This window comes from Callithrix jacchus, chromosome 16, assembly GCF_049354715.1.
Source record: "Callithrix jacchus isolate 240 chromosome 16, calJac240_pri, whole genome shotgun sequence".
Lineage (NCBI taxonomy): Eukaryota > Metazoa > Chordata > Mammalia > Primates > Cebidae > Callithrix > Callithrix jacchus.
The window spans coordinates 64,428,719-64,448,278 of NC_133517.1; the positions used below are offsets into that span (position 1 = coordinate 64,428,719).

The 19,560-nt window shown below is 46.2% G+C and overlaps 1 protein-coding gene and 1 long non-coding RNA gene across 6 annotated transcripts in view; one reads left to right on the top strand and one right to left on the bottom strand.

Annotated features, from left to right (window-relative positions):
- TG (thyroglobulin) overlaps positions 1–19,560 on the bottom strand; it is a 275,822-nt gene that overhangs the window by 185,444 nt on the left and 70,818 nt on the right. For all 5 annotated transcript variants that reach the window (XM_078353142.1, XM_035277468.3, XM_035277469.3 and 2 more), the window contains 3 exons: positions 17,185–17,293; positions 10,530–10,715; positions 4,974–5,141 (listed from right to left, as the gene is read on the bottom strand). In XM_078353142.1, coding sequence (XP_078209268.1) covers positions 4,974–5,141; positions 10,530–10,715; positions 17,185–17,293 — 463 coding nt within the window. The remainder of the gene's footprint in view (positions 1–4,973; positions 5,142–10,529; positions 10,716–17,184; positions 17,294–19,560) is intronic.
- LOC118148599 (uncharacterized) lies at positions 17,260–18,864 on the top strand. The gene is made up of 3 exons (XR_004735502.3): positions 17,260–17,397; positions 18,070–18,185; positions 18,728–18,864. It is a non-coding gene; the product is annotated as an uncharacterized LOC118148599 (long non-coding RNA).

Here is a 19,560-nt window from a genome sequence, read left to right on the forward strand (position 1 = left end):
GCCAACAGCAAATAGTTGAATACACTCAGAGATGCTCATTGGAAATTTGGGAGATCCAGATCTTGTGTGGATTTCTCTCTGGAGAACAACACACATCAACCCAGGCACCAAGGCGAAGCAAAATCTCATACTCTCAGCCATCACTCATCCCTGATGGCAGGAAAGTGAAGCCTCACAGCCAAAGGTGCTGTATCTTCCAATTAGATAAAAATGGCCTCCAAATGTTTTGTGTGATTGGTTGTTTGGGGGTGTCTTTGTTGGGGGCTGGTATTATAAGTCAGTCCTAACTTCTGTGGGGCAAGTGACCTGAAGGAGGCTTTTTACCAAACAGGAAGGGATATGCTAAGGGGACATTCATGTCTCTACAGTCCTCATCAGTCCACTAAGATGGGCAAACAAGAGGCCTGTTGTATTTAATAATCTGCATCTTTCACCCCATCTACCTTGTGAGCTCCTTGAGAACAGAAGCCACTCTCACCATCTTTGCACTCCAGACCTGGCCTGGTCACCTCATCCTCACACCCACACAGCAGGTGCTCACGATACGAGGGAGGGAGGAGGGAACACAAGAGCTGCTTCCCCATGGGGGGGGGGGCTTCCCACCGACTCACCTCCTCCACAGCTGTTTGCGCATCTCCCAGCTCCCCTGTGCAACTCACAGTTGACCCTACAGCTTTTCTGAATCTTCTGTTCTCTTCTTCCAGCAGCCCTGTAAAATCCTTGAAGTGGACTATCCCTTTAGCTGGCATTAATACCTAATATCCAGAGCATAGCTGGCCCCAAAGTGATGTCTGAAGAGTGACACTCTCAGTTACTGGAGGCGCCTTAATTTTCTGGCACAATAACAAGGAAAACTCCAAAGCACTTTCTCCTTCCAGTAAATTGCACACGGGATGGTGGAAGTGGAAGGCGGCAGCGGGGAGTGGGTGGAAAGCTTCCACAAGACAGCAGTGGTCTCCAAAGCCGAAGCCCTGAGCCCCAGCCATGGCACTAATGTAAAGATTGTTTCTCAGGGTATGTCATCTCATAGCTTCAAACTTCACTCTCATGAGTGAAACTGCGATATAACCAAATGCCTCACCAGAGTGCCCAAAGGATCGATGGAGTTGTACGTGAAAGCACTTTGTAAAATGCAGTGCAGATACTGATATATTTACTACTTGAATTTGTGTTCTGTTGGGTTGTAACTTGCTACACCTGGTGGCAATCAATTCATTTTTCCTTTATAAATAAATGCTCCTCTCCATTACCCAGGTCATCTGTTGAACCAGAGCCTGACAGTACCAGTGAACTGATCAATGAAAACAGATATCTGCACCCAGAAGTCCCATGGGTGTCCCTGTTGGGTGTGCTGTCAGGGAACCAGGGACCAGAGAACAAGGCATTCTTCGAGGGCTGTAGCAAATGCCAGAACTTCACTCAGTAATCTGTGAGCAAGTGCCCCCATTGCACAGTGGAGGCCTTGAGGCTGCAAATGGTCAAGTGTCCTGAATAAGGCCACAGAGCTACGGGAAACAGCCAGGCTCAATTCCAGGCATTTTCACTCCCACCCCTTGTGCCCTATCTTCAGCATTCACTGCAAGCCTGCCCTGCTCAGCACCACTCTGCTGTTCCACACATATTCTTCCTTCATCCTCCCAACTACCTGGAGAGTCAGAGGCCATAATTATCCTCATTGTATAATTGGAAAGACCAAAGCCTAGAAGGGCCACACGGTGAGGACACATTCACATTGGAATTCAAATTCCGGGGCCTGATTCAGAGTCTGTCTTCACAACCGTCTACCCCATTGTTATACTGGGAGGAAGAGGCCAGTCCTCAATCAAGTTTAGTGGGAATGGAGTTTGTCTTTATTGTCCTGGCACCTCCCCATGTTCTTTCAAAGCATGCCACACCCTCCCCTGCAACTGTTCCTATAGCCAGAATCCTCTTCCTCTTTTCCTCCTTCAATATCTGTTCATAGAAAAGGGTATGTATCAGCTCTTCACACTATAGTAAGAATTTAAATACTGCACCCCCTCCCTCTCACCCCCAGGGGTTAGTCACACTAAAAGGCTGACCTCTTATTTTGAAGAGGAAAGATCTGTGTCCTGTTGCCTTCAATTGGAGGGAGCCTCCTAATCAGTCTTTACATAGTGCAACCTCCAATTTGGAATATCAAGGCTGCCTGAAATCCCCATCACAGCACACACTGCTTAAAGCTGCACCCTCACCCCAGAATACACACCCACACATATAAGGCACTGAGAAAAGCAAACATTACCAAAGTCCTTTGGTAATCACTTCTTCCCCGGGAGGCCAGACAAGGGCACAGACCTCATTTCTTGGGCACATACCAAGCACACGCTCTGGGTTGAGCAATTCACTCTGGATTTACGGCCGTGAATATATCATATGTCTTTCTGGAAATGCCTGTGTTCACCCTGTGCTACCTCTTGGAGCAATGAGTGCCATGTGTTTACTAGCCATCATTTAAATAAGTGATTTGATTGTATTTACCCCAAAAGAAATTATTTATGCTTTGTGGAATTCCACCAAATTCTGCAATATTTTTTTCAGAATTTGGTAACCATGCACTCCACAGATATATATATATATTCATACCATTGAGCATAAAAAATGGCATATATATATGGCCATTTTTTACGGTTAGGACTGACTTCTAATACCAGCCCCCAATAAACACACCCCCAAACAACCAATCACACATATATATATATGGCATTTTTTATGCTCAATGGTATGAATCTGGAAATTAATGAAATACACTTCAGTTCTTCAAATATGACAGAAAACAATGACAAATTTTAAAATAACAATAATATCATCTAATATCAGTACCATGGATCAGGAACTCGGCTAATTTCTTCATCTGCAAGGGGAGTGGTTAAGAAGGCAGTGTGAGAACCAGAATGCCTGGTTTCAGATCCCAGCACTCTTATTTGCAAGCTCTAAGATCTAGGGAAGTCACCTAACAGCAGAATGTCTTCGGCGGGCAAACAGGGACAATGATAATGAAAGTGCCTCCCCTGAAGCACTGTGTTGAGGACTTGTGAGTACCGGTCAAGGCCTCAGAGCAGGACTGCCTCAGAGGGTGCTACATAAGCCATTTCTATTATCCTTATTTTTCAATTGTTATATCCTCTCCTTTCACCCTCTCAAGCCTGTGAGATGGGTACTGGTATTACTCTCTTTATACAGTCAGGCAATTAGGCCTGAAAACATTCATCGGCCTACTCCAGATCACACAATTAGTGTCCAAAGCTAGGATTTAACAACACAGACACACTTGCCACAGACAGGCAAATGGATAACGGCGGCACGCTGCTGACTCCACTACCTCACAAAGGAACAGGCAGAGCATCCATGAAGCTCTGCAGTCGAGGAAGCAATAAGCCCTGTGGGTAGTCAGGGAGGGCTTTTGAAGGAGGTGACATTGAATGCTCTGCCATTGGAACCCTGAGAAATGCAGGATATAAAGGTGTGAGTCTCAGAAGCTTCCTGGAGAAAGCTTCTGCCAGTCTTTGGGAGATCACTTCCTGCAACAACATAAGCACCCAAAGGTTCCCAAAGAAGAACCCCTTTGACCCACTCACATCAGGTGCTCCGCCTATCTGGTCAGCATCTGCACATGCTTTCACTGCTCTCAACTCAGAAGGCAGAGTGGAAGCCTGGTGGTGCTTTCCCAGTTCAGGTGCTGGCAGATAAACAGACAATGAGGAGCAGGACTTCCCTTCAACCCCACTCTGGAGCAGGAAGAGGGAAGGGAGCAGCTGGCCCCATCTTCATCACAACTCAGACTCTCAAGGATGGAAGGAAACTTTCAAGCCCTCAGTGTTCATAGCATTATCTGGCCCACTTGTTAGAATTCAGAATCCTGGGGCCCACCATGGGGGCTGGGTGTGGCCTGAAACTCTGCATTTCTAACCAGTTCCCAGGGATGGTGGTGGTGCTGGTCCTGTCCTTTGTGATCACATCAGAAGTACATGGCTGACCAGTCCCTAGCCCAACATACAGTGGACATCCACTTTTTCCTGATGGGGGTCTGCTGGGAGAGGTAGTGCAGGGCTGTGAAGGTGGAGAAAGATGCGACTGGCTGGGGGGCCTCAAGCACTAACTGCCCATCTCTGGAAACTGAGAGGCTGGGATAGATGATCGCAGAGATGCAGCTTCACCATAATGCTTATATGTTCATAGAAAAGAAAGGTCAGAAGAGCTTCCAAAAGAAAGAAGGAGAGGGAGAAAGCCCAGTGATTATTTCTGTGAGTTGGACGCATGTAATGGAGCCCACAGTCCCTTGTACCCACCATTAGAGTGTGTAGCACAGGTGGTACAATCTGGAATTTCTTAACTCACAGAAGGGGAAATGTGCCTGGATGGGCATTAGTTTGGGACAGACTGCATTTCAGGCTCCAGTTTCCTTTGTAGTCATACAATTTGCACATGACTTTGCAGTCCCCCCATTAAAGAGCAGAGTGTATTTCCTGCCCTTTGTCTCTTGTTTGGGCATGGGATTTGCTTTATCCAATAGGATGAGGCAGAAATGGCAACGTGATAAATCTGAGCTCCAACAGCACAGGCCTTGCTTGTTTCTCCTTGTTCCTGCTTCTGCCACCTAGAGAAGAGTATGTTCCTCCAGAGGATGAGAAATTCACAGAGCAGGGCCCAGATGCACTAGCCAAGACTAGATGAGATCCACCAACTGCCAGCTGACCCCAAGATTTTTGAGAGCAGCAGACTTGCCCCACTTGGCCATCCCCCAGTCCACCTGCAGTCAGAGTAGCTAAATGGATGCTTCCCATGGAGTTCTGCTGAGATGCTAGGGTTGTTTCCATGCAGCGTGATTGGTAAAGTTTTCTTTTCAGAGGTGTAAGTTCCTCAGGTCACAGGGAGAGCTCATAAGAAAGTAGCAGAGGGCCTTGCTGGTGGGAAGAGTAATTTTGAAGGAATATGGACAAATGGCAAAGACTTACTCTTGATGAACTCCTGGCCTCCAACACGCAATGTCACCTGGCGGGTCTCCTGGTCATATGTCACACCGGGACATGTAGCATTAGCCCGGGCTTCAGAGGCATCCATCCAGTCTTCAACATTGCAAAGCAGGACACTGGGTGAGCTCAGCAACCCACAAATGATAGCACCTGAGGGTCACAAGAGGGCAGAGAGGTCAATGTGAGGGAGGGGGTGCTTTAGAGACTCTTCTCTGTGCCCTGAGAGCATTTGCAGCTGAAGCTAGGTGACAGCGTCTCAGGAGAAGATGTGGGCACTAGAACTCAAAAATCTGGTTTTAAATTGAGATAGTCCTGCCTGAGTGTCCTGCAGTTGTCTTCTTGACAAATTTTTAAAGGGGAGGGCCACCTTCAAGTCTGCTGATCCTTTCCCTCCCCATGAGACCCCTTCTTTATGGCATCCACAGCATTCACAGCACCTCCAACCTCCTGGGTGCATCACTGCCAAAATCCTCAGTCAACATGATCTACACCTGCTGAACAGGGTTACTTTTCTGAGCTACTGCTGCTTCATTTTCCTCCTCCTTTTTCTCCTCCCCATCTGCCTCATGTAAGGTCATTCTCTCTCATTCTCTCTCTCTCTCTCTCTCTCTCTCTCTCTCTCTCTCTCTCTCTCTCGCTCCCTCGCACCCACTTTCTTGCATGTGTGTGTGTGCACACACACATGAGATCTTGAAGGGTCTCATAAATGAGTATTTAGATTCAAAGTAAGAAACTATTCTTTTTTTGAGATGGAGTAAGAAGCTCTTAAAAACTAAGACCTATGCATCAATGACACAAACTTCCCTATTAGGAAGTAAGCTCCTCATCTTTGGACATATCTAAGCTGAGACTGTGTGTCCATATGCCTAGGATGTGTGGAGAGAAACCTATAACTAGGGGAGATGACACTGGACTCTCTTGTCTTGAATACGTCTTCTGACTCTCAATTTTAAAAAGCTACCCTAAAATTACATCTTTGTTTGGCATCAGGGAAACCTACTTCCGCACTAATGGAATTTGATAGTGATTTTAGTTGGATACATTCAAGTAACTCACATGTTTTTATATCTGCCATGTGTCAGCCACTATGATAAGTTCTTTAAGCATATTAATTCCATTAATTCTTATAGACATTACAATCTCCATTTTACCAAAGAGGAAACTGAGTCTCATATAAGTTAAGTAAGCTGCTTGAGTATATTTAGATTTTAATTTATATCTATGCCATTTGGATAAATAACTCTTTTAGGTTGTGGAATTTCTCAGACTCTCCTGAAAAAAAAAAGGCGATATATTATCCCACAACTCCTACTCCATTCTTCATTCTAATTTCCTAATTTATGTCCAATCCGGATCTAGTTCTAAACAATTCTATCTCCAAAATTTCCCCAGAGTAGGTGACTCATGGATGTCTGGCTTAAGAATTTCACATTGTGTCCTTTTCCCTTCTGCTGGCCACTGTAAAACTGCAGTAGTTATAAAACCGGCAGCAGTAGCATCTCTAAATTTTTTTAAAATGGCCTGTGAGGTCATCTAATGTGGTGGTTTTTGAACAAGAATGCTTAGACTGATGACATCAGAAATGCAGGGAGCATTCTGAAGATGCTCATTTCTAGGTATCGGCCAGAGTTTCTGACTTGATAGGTCATGTGTATGGGGCAGCGTGCATTTGGGCATAAGCGTTTGCAAAGAGCATCATGGAGAAATGTTGACCTAGTTAGACCACCTTGTTTTACAGATGGGAAACTGAGGCACAGAAAGGAAGAACAATTTTTCTAGGAGCTGAGAAATGGTAGAGTGGCCAGCAGGCAGCAAGAGCCTCAGCAAAGTGCAGGCTTGAGAACCAGCTGCAGACCGTGAGGGCAGCACCAGCAAGGGGCACACTCAGAGCCCAGGAGGGTTTGAGGAAGGCTGATCACTGAGGTCTGGCTGACTCGAAAGCCGGGAAACCAAATGATGGAATTAACAAGAAACAGGGTGCATTTTTCCTTTTGCTCTCAAGACTCAGTAGAGAAACCCATGCAGCTTTCTTCTTTAACGAGTGCCAAATGTCCCTGAGAAGGCTGTGCCTGAGAGGTGGGGGCCAGGAAGAGGCTGGAAGTCACTTTGCTGGTCACATACTGCCAGCTTAGCTTCAGTTACACTCCCGTGACCCTGAGGCCACTCAAGGCCCTCAGAGCCCCACTTCCAAGCAGCCTCCACTAAAATGCAGTTCAGAAGCCCCATGAATTTTTACTAATAACTCTCAGTGGAAACAAAGCCATGGAGGGGTGGAGGTTGGAGGAGGCTGGAGACTTGCTGGGAGGGGAGAAAGGAAAGGAGGGGAATCCACCAGAGTTAAATGACTTTCCAGGCTGTGGTAAAGGATGTAGCGAGATTCTGTTCCTGGTCATCAGCAGGTCCAGCCAAAGCTTCATTAGTTAAAACTCCAGATGTGCCCACTGGACAAGACTGGGGGAAATATCTGCCTGATACTTGAGGTGTTTCTCAAAGAAGGCTTGACTTTCAGCATTGTGAGGTGGGTGTTTGGTTCAACGTAATTCACAGATCACAGATTAAACTTGGAGGGAAAAGCAAGCAAGCTGCTAGCCAGAAATATCATGGAAAAAAGGATTTTGTGGGCTTACTGCTCCATGGAACAAAAACATTCTTCCATATATGATCCTAAGGAAAATGAAATCAACCTTTCCAGCTTGAAAAATCACATGGTCTGGTGAGTAATCGTGCATCTGGGGAAATTGTGGTATCCTCAGAAAATACATTTAGTTCAAAGAGGAATCCTGGATTTGAGTTATGGTATTTCTAAATATAGATATACATCAAGACAAACATGGGGGGGGTGTGTATAACATTTTTCCTATCGTGTGTGTGTGTGTGCATTTAACATATTTTTCCTATTTAAACACTGACAGGAATTCACATCACATAATCACACAGCATTAAATCTAGAAGGAATTTTAGAAATCAGCTCATTCTAATCTGTGTTCCCTCCCCACCACTCCCCCAAAAATTCTCATTTTAGCCACCCTTGACCACTGTGAGCTAAACTCAGCATTTTTCAGGAATCACCTTGTCTGAACTCTCAGCAGCACTCAAGACTGTTGACAACTTCCTCACCACACAATGCTCTCCCACCCTGGCTTTCATGAGGATCCACTATCCTCATTGGCCTCTTCCCTCTCTGGCTGCTCCTTCTCCATCTCTTTGCAGATTCTCTACCTGTTACACAGCTGCTCATCAAAATGGGCTCAATCCCCCTTTATTTCCTCATTCTGCACCCTCCTCCTAGAAAATCCTATCCATACTCATAACTTTGATATTGTCTCAAAACTGTAATCCACACATTTATATCTCCCGCCCACACTTCCCTCCTGAGCTCTGGATCTTTGCCTCTAAAAACTCTGCCGACATTTTGTGAATGTCTCAAAGTCTCTTCAAACTTAGGATACCCCACATGGACTCATGACCTTCCTAAATCTCCCTCTCCCATTGCCAGATTGGACATCTGATCGCTTTTATTCTTTGCCACACAGGTGAACAAGCTAGTTACCCAATAATAATCATTGACACCTCTTCCTCAACCCCCATATTCAAAGTCCTGTTGAATTTGCCTGCTAAGGATGCTTTGAATCTGTCTTCTTTTCCTTTTTTCTACTGCTATGGCCCTAGCCCAGGATACCATCTCTTCTTCCCTGCTCTTTTAAGAATCTTACAAGAAAAACTCACTCACTGTCACAGGGACAGCACCAAATCATTCATGACAGATCTACACCTGTTACCTAACACCTCCCACTAGGCCTCACCTCAAACAGCGGGGATCACATTTCAACCTGAGATAAGGAGGGACAAACATCCAAATTATGTCATGCATGGCCCTGCCAAGGTAAGACCAGAGGCTCTTGTACACAGGAGGCAAAGCTAGTCCTCCTCAGAAGGAGACACCCTCTACCCTGAGCCTAGTGGAGATATCATGTAGATGTTAGAGGCAGTGACAGCCCTGAAGGTAAAACCAAAAAAACACCTGCTTCTTGATCAGCTCCATGTCTCAGTTAATAGTCTTCAGAAAAGCTGGAGTCTCTCTGTCTCTTGCTCAGCTCACAAGGACACCCACTCTGAACCAAATCCCCCTACCCTGTCATCTAAATACTGCTCACCCCACAAAGTTCCTCTTCTTCCAGGAAGCCTTCCCTGACCATCCTTTTGATAACCCCTTCCTTCACACTGCAAGGCTTCTACATCTCTACTTCACTGGGCACTTGCATTGCACACTGCCTAGTTCTCCAGCCCGACACCGAGTAGTGCTCCAAACGTGTTTGCTGAATGCCAGCAGGGATGAGTAAGTTAGTAAAGGTCATTTCCCTTTCACGGTGCACACTGCCTCGCCCACCAGACCCCAAGTCTTTTTTATCCGTTCCTAATGCACAGCACATTCAATTGCACGCACATGGTGACCAATTAGAGTCCCCTGTTGACTTAGGTGAGAACCATAACAAGGTACATTAGATTATTTCCATTTTTTCTAATTAGAATTTTTCATAGATTTAATGTGACCAGTCACATAGTCGCTTACAAGGTGATGCTGCTAAGGAGAAATAGGGTTGGTTTTCACATAAAACAGTCACCGTTTGTTACTGTTAAAGAGAAATAGGATTGTACTTCACGTAAAAGTTATAGTTTGATGCTGCTAATGAGAAATAGGGTTGACTTTTATATAAAACAGTTAAGTCCCTGTTAGACAATCAATGGTACACCAGGAGCCAAACTTATATGCAGTATTTTGCACTCATCATCTTTATAATGATTAGTCCAATAGGGAGTATCATTATGTCTATGTTATAAACAATGGAAGTACAACTTTATTTAAGCAACTTGTCCAAGATTTCTTGTCCAACACAACCAGAAAGTGACAGCAGGGACTAGAATCCAGGTCCATACAACCAAAGTCCCTTCCCAGCCACTAGGCTACACTGCTGAGTCCATGAGTTGATTTCCATAGACAGACATGCAGCCCCACTGCTGAGATACTATTGAAAATGATAGGCACATTGAGTACAGGACCTGGTATGCAGTAGGCACTCAATTGTTGAATGAATGATGGGAAATAGCAATGAGCTAACACATGTTTCAACCACATATGTCCAGTCCAGGCTTCATAGGTGACAGTAAGGTGCTGTGGAAGACATACTTTGGATCAAATCCTGGCTCTATAACTTTGCAATGTGTCTGACCATGAGCAAATGATTTAAATTATCCGAGGCTTGGTCTCTCAGTATGTAAAATGGAGCTTGCAAAATGCCCCCTAAAAACAGCAGTGAGGAGTAAACCAGTCCTACAGCATGAAGGGGCCAGCACAGTGTGCAAGGTGTGGAATATAAATGTGAGTATCGTGTGTGTATTATGTACTTGACTATTGCCTTCTGTTTGGGTGTAGGCACTCTCACTGTACTCCCCATGCAGCTCCACGTTGTGTGTCTTGCTTCTGCATCCTTACATGTTCCCCATCCCTCGTTAGGCCCTGGCCCCCACCGCCAGCATTACCTCCTTGGACCTGTGTGAGGATGAAGCCATCACAACACAGATCATGGTCACACACAAGAAGGCAGAAGAGGTGAGCATCGGTCAGACTGGCTCTTGAGATCACAACAGGGTTGTACAATCCAGAAAGCGTATTTTGGAAACCAGTAGGTTCAAAGCTTTTCTGCAGTGTTGTGGTGTATCCTTGGCCTGGGGAAAACAGAACAAAGTTTTAAAAGACCTCAAAAAATGGCAGACTTGGACAGAGCTTGCTGATCTCATAGAACAGTTTGTTGACTTAGCTGCAACTGTGCTCAAGGCAGCCTGTGGGCCAAGATGAGATGTTCTCTGTGCCACAAAGCTTCTGGATGTGCCCATGCATGAGGAGGGTGGGCCAGCCAAGGGCATGGCCCCAAACCTGGGATATCGGGATAAATGCCCATCATGCCTTCAAGGTTCCAAAGGCTATGTGTAGAAAATGGCCATATATTATTATGTTTGTTATTATCAGCAGAAATGTTTTGAGCTGTAAATGTATACACAGACACTGTGCCACATGCGCTACCTACATGGTTTCATTTAATTTCCACTGCCCTGCCCTGCTATCCCATGTGTTTCTGTCACACCAATTAGTTTGAACACATGGTAGAAAAGCTTGGGCACTGTAATGCTGCAGTCACATTGCTTGCTCTACCTAGTTTTCTCAGCATGTCATTGCCTGTGCCACCAAACATCATCAAAGGAACGCTGTGTAGACAGATGCAGCTGAATGGGGCAAACTGCAAGAACTCAGCACTGTACACAGCACTGTGACCCCACATTCCTCCTCTGGCCTGGGACTGGCCCCACTCAGTCTTCAAAGTGACAGTTGCAGAGTTTTCCCTTCCCTTTTTGCGACTAGCCATTGTCTCCAGAACTCAGCAGCTTCAACCCTTCCTTATGTCCTCCCCATCAAGCTAAGGTGTCCTTTTACATTTACAGAAGCATTTCCTTTTTCTTTTTTTCTTTTTTTGAAATAGATTCTCACTATGTCACCCAGGCTGGAGTACAGTGGTGCAATCTCGGCTTACTGCAATCTCTACCTCCCGGGTTCAAGCAGGTCTCCTGCCTCAGCCTCCTGAGTAACTGGGATTACAGGACCCACAACCTGGCTATTTTTTATATTTTCAGTAGAGACAGGGTTTCACCATATTGATCAGGCTGTTCTTGAATTCCTGACCTCGTAATCTGCCCACCTTGGCCTTCCAAAGTGCTGGGATTACACGCATGAGCCGTCGTACCTGGCTGAAGCATTTCTTTAGTATAAATTCAACACATCTTTTTAAAAACTGTTCTAGCATTTTTAAGTAGAATTGTTATTGTTCTTTTCCATTCATCTACCTAAAAGCAGCATGGTTTGGGTTTCCTGTCCCTAACTCTAGTTTTCAAATCAGCCCTATTAATTTTAGAGCATCATTTTGCAAACATGAGATTTTGTAGGGATAGATAGAGAGAGCAATATAGCCTAAATGTTTGCCCATTCTTATGCCTTTTTTCCATTTAAGGACAAGTCTGAACATGCGAACTGTCTTGCTCAGGTTCACACAGCCAGTGGGTGGCAGATGGGACACCAGGGCCTGCACCCTTCACCACACTGACCTTCTGTCAGCCTTGCAGATCACCACGTCTTATCCAACTCACACACCTGGGGGTCATAGGGAGGTTTTCAGTGTGAGACCCAAGAGCACAAATTTCAGATCAGACAGATCTGAGGGCACCCTGCCAAGCAAATTCCTAATTCCTTGGATTCTCAGCCTCCCAAGCCTCCCTGTATAATGAGGATTATAATATGTAATATTCATGGACATTGAGCAGACAAAATAACACAGACTGGGGCCAGGTGCAGTGGCTCACACCTGTAATTCTAGCGCTTTAGGAGGCAGAGGTGGGTGGATCACCTGAGGTCAGGAGTTCAAGACCAGCCTGGCCAACATGGTGAAACCCTGTCTCTACTAACAATACAAAAATTTGCCAAGCATGGTGACGTGTGCCTGTAGTCCCAGCTACTCAGGAGGTGGAAGCAGGAGAATCGCTTGAACCTGGGAGATAGAGGTTGCAGTGAGCCAAGATCCTGCCACTGCACTCTAATATAGACAACAGGGTGAGACTCCATATCAGAAAAATAAACCAAAAAACACCATGTATCTAAAAGGGCTGAACAACAAGCCTGCCACTTAGCTTATGCTTAGCAGATGTTTTACACATCTCCAAAAAGCCAGCATCTTCTCCATCCAAGCATTGGCTCACTCCACCCCTTCTTCCTGGAATGCCTTCAACTATGCCAGACAAATCCATTCTTCACCAAAGCCCAGCTGAATTAGAAGGATACATCTCTGCATTTGTACAGTTAGAATTAATCTCTCTCTCCCTTGATCTCTCATACGTTCCATTTGTGCCTGTACTAAAGCCTCCACTGTCCCTCTCTCTGTATTTAAGCTACTTGAGAGAGTGAGCCTCCCCTACCAGCATGTGATTCTCCAATGTTTGATGCCATAATCATAGCCTTATGTGACTATTTAAAAATCACTGTCAGTTAATCAAAGTTAATGCTGTGACAGCCACCTTCCAAATGCTCAGTAGTCATGAGTGACTAGTGAACAGCACAGATTTGTAGACCATTTCCATCACTGCCACAGGTTCCATTGGACGGTGCTACTCTGGAGTCCAGGACACATCTCAGCTCACCTTTGTATCTTCCACATAGGGCAGGTGGCAGAGAGGACCACCTACCCTGAGAACTTAGCATGGTGGCTGCTTTTCATCCTTTAGATCTCAGTTGCAATGTCCCCTCCTTGTGATTCCTTCTCAGACCACCTGAAGCAGCTCATACCCATCTTTACCTCCCCATCCTGCTTTGTTTTCATCCAAGCACTTACCACCCTCTGAATTGATCTTATTGCTGGGTCAGTTCCTCTATCAATCAGTGATTCTGTTTTGCTCACCAACGCATCCACAGTGACTACAAAAGTGCTTATCGCAGCATGAGTTCTCGTAACTATTTATGGCAGTGCCAATGCTGAGCTGCCCCATGCAATGGGAGAGGCCTAGACAATGAAGCAGGCCAGAAAGGACTTTCAGACTCATGGGAGGTTCCATTTTGATGTCTCGTGTAGTAAAATGGTTCCTTTTCCTAGACCTCATCTGTGAGATGAGGGGTTTGGCTAGACAATCCCTAAACAACTGTTGGGCACTGACATCCTTTGATTCTGAAAGACCCCACAGCTCATCCCCCAAGTTGAACACCACAGATGTTAAGTGGGTGTAGGCAGCAGATGGTACTGGGTAACAGATCAAGCTCTGAGACTCTGACCCTTTCTTTAGTTTCACCTTCCAGGTTATTAAAGGTCAGGGATGGGAACGGACATGATTAACTACCTACTGGGAGCTGAGGACGTGTGTGGGTGACTTTCAGAAATGGTGTCCTTTCCTCCTCAGTTGCAACATAATCCCATTTTACAGAAGAGAAACTGAGTTTCAAGTGAAATTAAAAAGTTGATTCTGATCAGAGACAGAGCCAGGAAGAGGGAGGTGGGAGTTGAAAGCCAGACCCAGCTTATTCCTCCTCCTCCTCCTCCTCCTCCTCCTCCTCCTCCTCCTCTTCCTCCTCCTCCTCCTCTTCCTCCTCCTCCTCTTCCTCCGCCTCTTCCTCCTCTTCCTCCGCCTCTTCCTCCTCTTCCTCCTCCTCCTCTTCCTCCTCCTTCTTCTCCTCCTCTTCCTCCTCTTCCTTCTCCTCCTCCTCCTCCTCCTCTTCCTCCGCCTCTTCCTCCTCTTCCTCCGCCTCTTCCTCCTCTTCCTCCTCCTCCTCTTCCTCCTCCTTCTTCTCCTCCTCTTCCTCCTCTTCCTTCTCCTCCTCCTCCTCCTCCTCCTCCTCCTCCTCCTCCTCCATTCCACCCAGGGCTAGAATGGCTGCCTGGTGCATCTTTTGCTGTAAGCCAAAAAGCAAAACAAACCAAAAAAACAAAACATAGTTCTGCCCTTGATTTAGTTTGGCAACAAGGAATTTTCCCCCGAAGTATAAACTTTCAAGAGACAAGGAGGAAAAATAAAAATAACAAACACTACAACTTTCTGTGTGATGTTGAAAAAAAAAAGTAACAAACACCTAAACAGAAATACAATTGCAGTTTGAAAAATGTCATAAAACGGTATGTTATTATTTTAAAGGACATTTTTGGTAGGGGTTACTGTTCTATTTTGATTTTTATTTTTAGAAAACAATCCCTATGTTTTGTTATTTAAAAAGAAACCTGGGTGCAGTGGCTCATGCCTGTAATCCCAACACTTTGGACGCCGAGGCGGGTGGATCACGAGGTCAGAAGATTGAGACCATCCTGGCCAACATGGTGAAACCCAGTCTTTACCAAAAACATAAAAATTAGCTGGGATGTGGTGGCGCCCGTCTGTAGTCTCAGCCACTCGTGGGGGGAGGCAGAGGTGGCAGTGAGCTGAGATTGTACCACTGCACTCCATCCTGGGCAACACAGTGAGACTCTGTCTCAAGAAAAGAAAAGAAGAAAAAAGTAGAGAAAAGAAAAGACAGTAAAAATAACTGGAATAAAGATTGTGGCAGAAATCCTAGTGACCCTGATCATAGTTAGAGAGATCCGAGCTCTGCCAGACTCCAAGCTCCCAGGCAAACTCTGTGAAGCGGGGATGGAGGCATTAGGTGAAAGAAGGACCAGAGGGAAAAAAACACAAACACTTGTCCCTGCTGAGGGCTGGCGATTGCTACTGAGGTCAGGGCCACTTTGGACCTAGGCTGTGGCATCTTCACTTGCTGCTTTTCCAGACACAAGTCTGAAGCTGCTAGAAGCCCCAAGCAACTTTCCCTGAGTTACGAACCTCAGAGAGTGAACCTACACTCCCCGTCTCCCAACCCCCATGTCCCAGGTCCAGCCCCCTTTGGCTCTCATCTGGTGCACAGCCATGGCCTCGGACCCTCAGGAAACATTTTAGCAGGAATGTAGATGAATACAGAAATGTTTGACACTTGCTCGGCTTTCCTCGTGAGCCCAGTCCTGTCCTAACAGCTTCACACATTGTCACCTCATTTCAACCTGCTAATGACCTTGGTCCACTCTGACTCCTGTTTTACAAAGGAGAAATTGAAGCCTAGGATGTCAAGGAATAGGCTCACGATCATGCAGCTCCTATGTGGCAGAGCAGGGGATCCACGCAGGTGGGCGGGCCCCACCGTCCTCCCTCGCGCCCGAAGCCCTTAACAGCTATGAAGGAGCCACACACAGGCAGGTGGCCCCACTGTCCTCCCTCACTCTGAAGCCTTAACAGCTGTGAAGGAGCCACACACAGGCAGGTGGCCCCACTGTCCTCCCTCACTCTGAAGCCCTTAACAGCTGTGAAGGAGCCACAGGGCGCAAGGCAGAACCTGACCATGGCTCAGAGCTCACGGCCTGCCTTGCTGGCATGTTTCCTCTCTACCCTGCTGGAGGGGAGGCTGGAGGTGAGCAGGGCAGGGCAGAAAAGAGCAGGCTCCAGGATTCCAGGGAAAGAGCTGCTGCCTCTCCCACGTGCCAGTGGCAGCCTAGAGCACTTCCGCATGTGTCCATGGGGATTGGGATCCCCTTTGTGCCTTTCTCCAAAAGTTTCCATGAGTGTGAAATGAAAAGATGGATGAGAAAGGAAGCTGTAAACTGTACAATACTATAAAGTTTGCTACTCCAAGTGTGGTCGCCAGACCAGCAGCACAGGGACCCATTAAGAGTTGATTAGAAAGGCTGGATCTCAGCCGGGCATGGTGGCTCATGCCTGTAATCCCAGCACTTTGGGAGGCTGAGGCAGGCAGATTACCTGAGGTCAGGAGTTTGAGACCAGCCTGATCAAAATGGAGAAACCCTGTCTCTACTAAAAGCACAAAATTAGCTGGGCGTGCTGGCACATGCCTGTAATCCCTGCTACTTGAGAGGCTGAGGCAGGAGAATAGCTTGAACCTGGGAGGCAGAGGTTGTGGTAAGCCAAGATTGCACCATTGCACTCCAGCCTGGGCAACAAGAGCAAAACTCTACCTCAAAAAATAAAAAAAGGGCTGGATCTTGGCTTGACACCAATTTACTGACTCAGGGTCTACACCTTACAGGGCCTGGGTTTGCTGGGAGGAAAACGTGAAAATGTCCTGGGAGGGTAGAGATTAAAGTGAGAAGAAGGAGAAGCTCCATGAATCAGGAAGCCTGGGAGGAGCGGCTGCAGAGAGCCCAGTGCCCAGGCCCCTGCAAGCGGCTTGCCCTGCCTCACGGGCCACATGGGCCTTCCTGACAGCATGGGCTGAACTCGGCAGGTTCTGCCAAGATCCTTCACTTAGTGGCTTTGCATCCACTTTGCAACTCAGCTGTGCCTGCAGAATGAGACTCCCAATCTCTACCAGATTGCAATGAGATCAAGTCTGATGGCACAAAGGAGAATGATGTGGAAATCCCTTTGTAGTCACAGGGGAGATCAGTACCTGCTTGCGGAGTGTACTGTGCTGGGTCTGCTGAAGGATGGAGCTTGGAGAGGCCAGGCTGAGGGTGCAGAGTGGGGAGGGGGACAGTCCGGCCCTTCCCCACATGCACCTGCTGGAAATCAGCTCCAAATATGACAATGTGAAGCCACTGCCGCCCTAAGCCAACCAGCCCGACCAACCTACCCTTTTTCAAATACACTGCTGGAGAATCTTGACCACGACTCCTCACTTTCACCTGGCAGCGAAGACTTCCAAAGCTGGTGGCCTTTGAGTTCCCCAATGCATCTTGTTTCTAGAGACAGAAAGGTGCTTCATTATCATCCTGCGATGTTTAATAATTCAACCCAACTAACATTTATCCAACCCTAACCATGGTTAGGCATGGAGGCTGCAAAGGTAAGTTAGTTTCTCCTGGTCTATTGGAGGAGATAGACATTTAAGCAATAACTTGAAGCCCAGAGTGTTAACTGCGAAGATACATATAATTAGAGAAGAGGTAGTTAGAGAGGAAGGAGCAATTGATTCTACTGAGAAAGAGAACCTAGAAAAGTCTCCCAGAAAAAGTGAATCTGGGTGAGGTTCTGATGTATGAATAAGAGTTTGCCAAATGGAAACAAGGGAGGGTTGAGTTTAAGCAGAGGAAACAGCAGACACAGAGACCAAGAATTTCATGAGTGTTTTCAGAACTAGGTTCAGTAATTTTTGGACTTCAGTTATGAGGGAGGAGGATGGTAGAGCACAGAGAGGCAGGAGCTGGCTATGAAAGACCTGAGAGACCCCTAGTTTCTATCCAGGGAAGATCATGGAGAAAGTTCTTAAGTTTGGAGATGGTGAGTGAGGTCAGACTTCCAGAGCTCTTGTCATTCTCAGCCTTCTCTGATCTCTCTTCCTGACTTATTTTCAGCAGTCTTGCTATGTGGATGATGTAGGATAAACCTGTGTATTTTGTTCCCAGTATTTTGCCTCCCTGCCTCAAGGTTGCCACATTTTGAGTTTCCTGTGGGAATTTTTGGAGGACAGGGGCTATAGCAAGGCTGTTTGAAGGCAACAGCTCTTCTTGCTTTGCAGAAAGAGGAGGAAGGGCTTGGAGAGCAAAAAGAAAGAAGAGATTCCTACAGACCTGATAAGAACTCAAGATGAGGTCCTGTGTAGCAGGAGAACTTGCCCTTCTGTGGCTATGCCAGGTGAGGCAGGGGACAAGATGTCAGATGGACCTGAGGGGGCTAAATCCAACATGCTAAGGCTCCAGCGCTGGTAGAGCCCTCTTCATACCCTAAGCCTGGCCAGAAGCAGAGGAATTGAGGAGGACTTTGGGCCCTGGCATTGGGTAGTGTGGCTAACCACTAATGACCAAGGACCAAGACCCTCCCATCATCACCCCACCCCAACACCTTAGGACCAAGAGCCCAGAGCCCTGGAGAGAAGCCTTAATAATGGTTGAGATGGAATTTCCTGCAGACCTGATGGGGGAATGATAATATTAGCAGCAACAATGATCATTGTAACAATGGTCAATAAGAGTGTATTTTGCGATCAAACTCTTCAGTGAGCCTTTTCATGAAGGACCTCATTCAATCCTCACAACAATCCAGTGACGTGGCTGCCATTATTAGACCTATAACATAGGGGAAATCTGAGGCTCCAAAGCACTAAATAGAAACAGGCAAGTAGCAGAGCTGGGATTTGAACCCAAGACCCTTTCCTGCCTCTTCCCTATATCTTGCAGCTACAGAACCCAGCTCAAGAGCCCTGAAATTCAAGATCCACCCTCCATGCCCTTCTGCAGCGTCACTTATGGAGACACTCTCACATGCAAGCACATGGGTAAAGGGAAATGAAATGCACCAGCGTGGGTGACATTGCAAAGCCGCTACACATCTCCATGACCTCCACTGAGGGAACACCAAGTAAATTATGCACATCCATTAAATAGATTCATATGCTCCAATGATAATAAGAAGCTTATTTTTCAAGGCTCTATATAGAGAAAGACAAACATCATGAGAAAATCAAGGTAGAAAAGAATATCTATTATAAAAATAGCACACAATCAAATAAAAACACCATTATAAATGCACAGAAATGTTGTGCATTTGGAAGAATCCATAAGAAACCAGGAGTAAAAAGGAGATAGGCATATGTTTATGAATTAGGAAATTAGGAGACAGGAGACTCATGCTTTTCACTGAGGAGGACAGGTGCTAATTATCCTAATTTGATGGTACCACATGAAATTGCCAGTACTCTACAAACTTTGACTAACAGAACAGCAATCTTATGTGATTCTAATATTTAACTTTTTTTCTTTTTAAACCACAATTATGGTTTGTTTGTTTGTTTTCTGTTTTGACATGGAGTCTCTGCTCTGCAGCTCAAGCTGGAGTGCAGTGGCGCAATCTTGGCTCACTGTAACCTCCAACTCCCAAATTTAAGTGATTCTCCTGCCATAGCCTCCCCAGTAGCTAGGATTACAAGCAATATCCACCATACCCAACTAATTTTGTGTGTGTTTTTTTAGTAGAGACAGGGTTTTTCCATGTTGGCCAGGCTGGTCTCGAC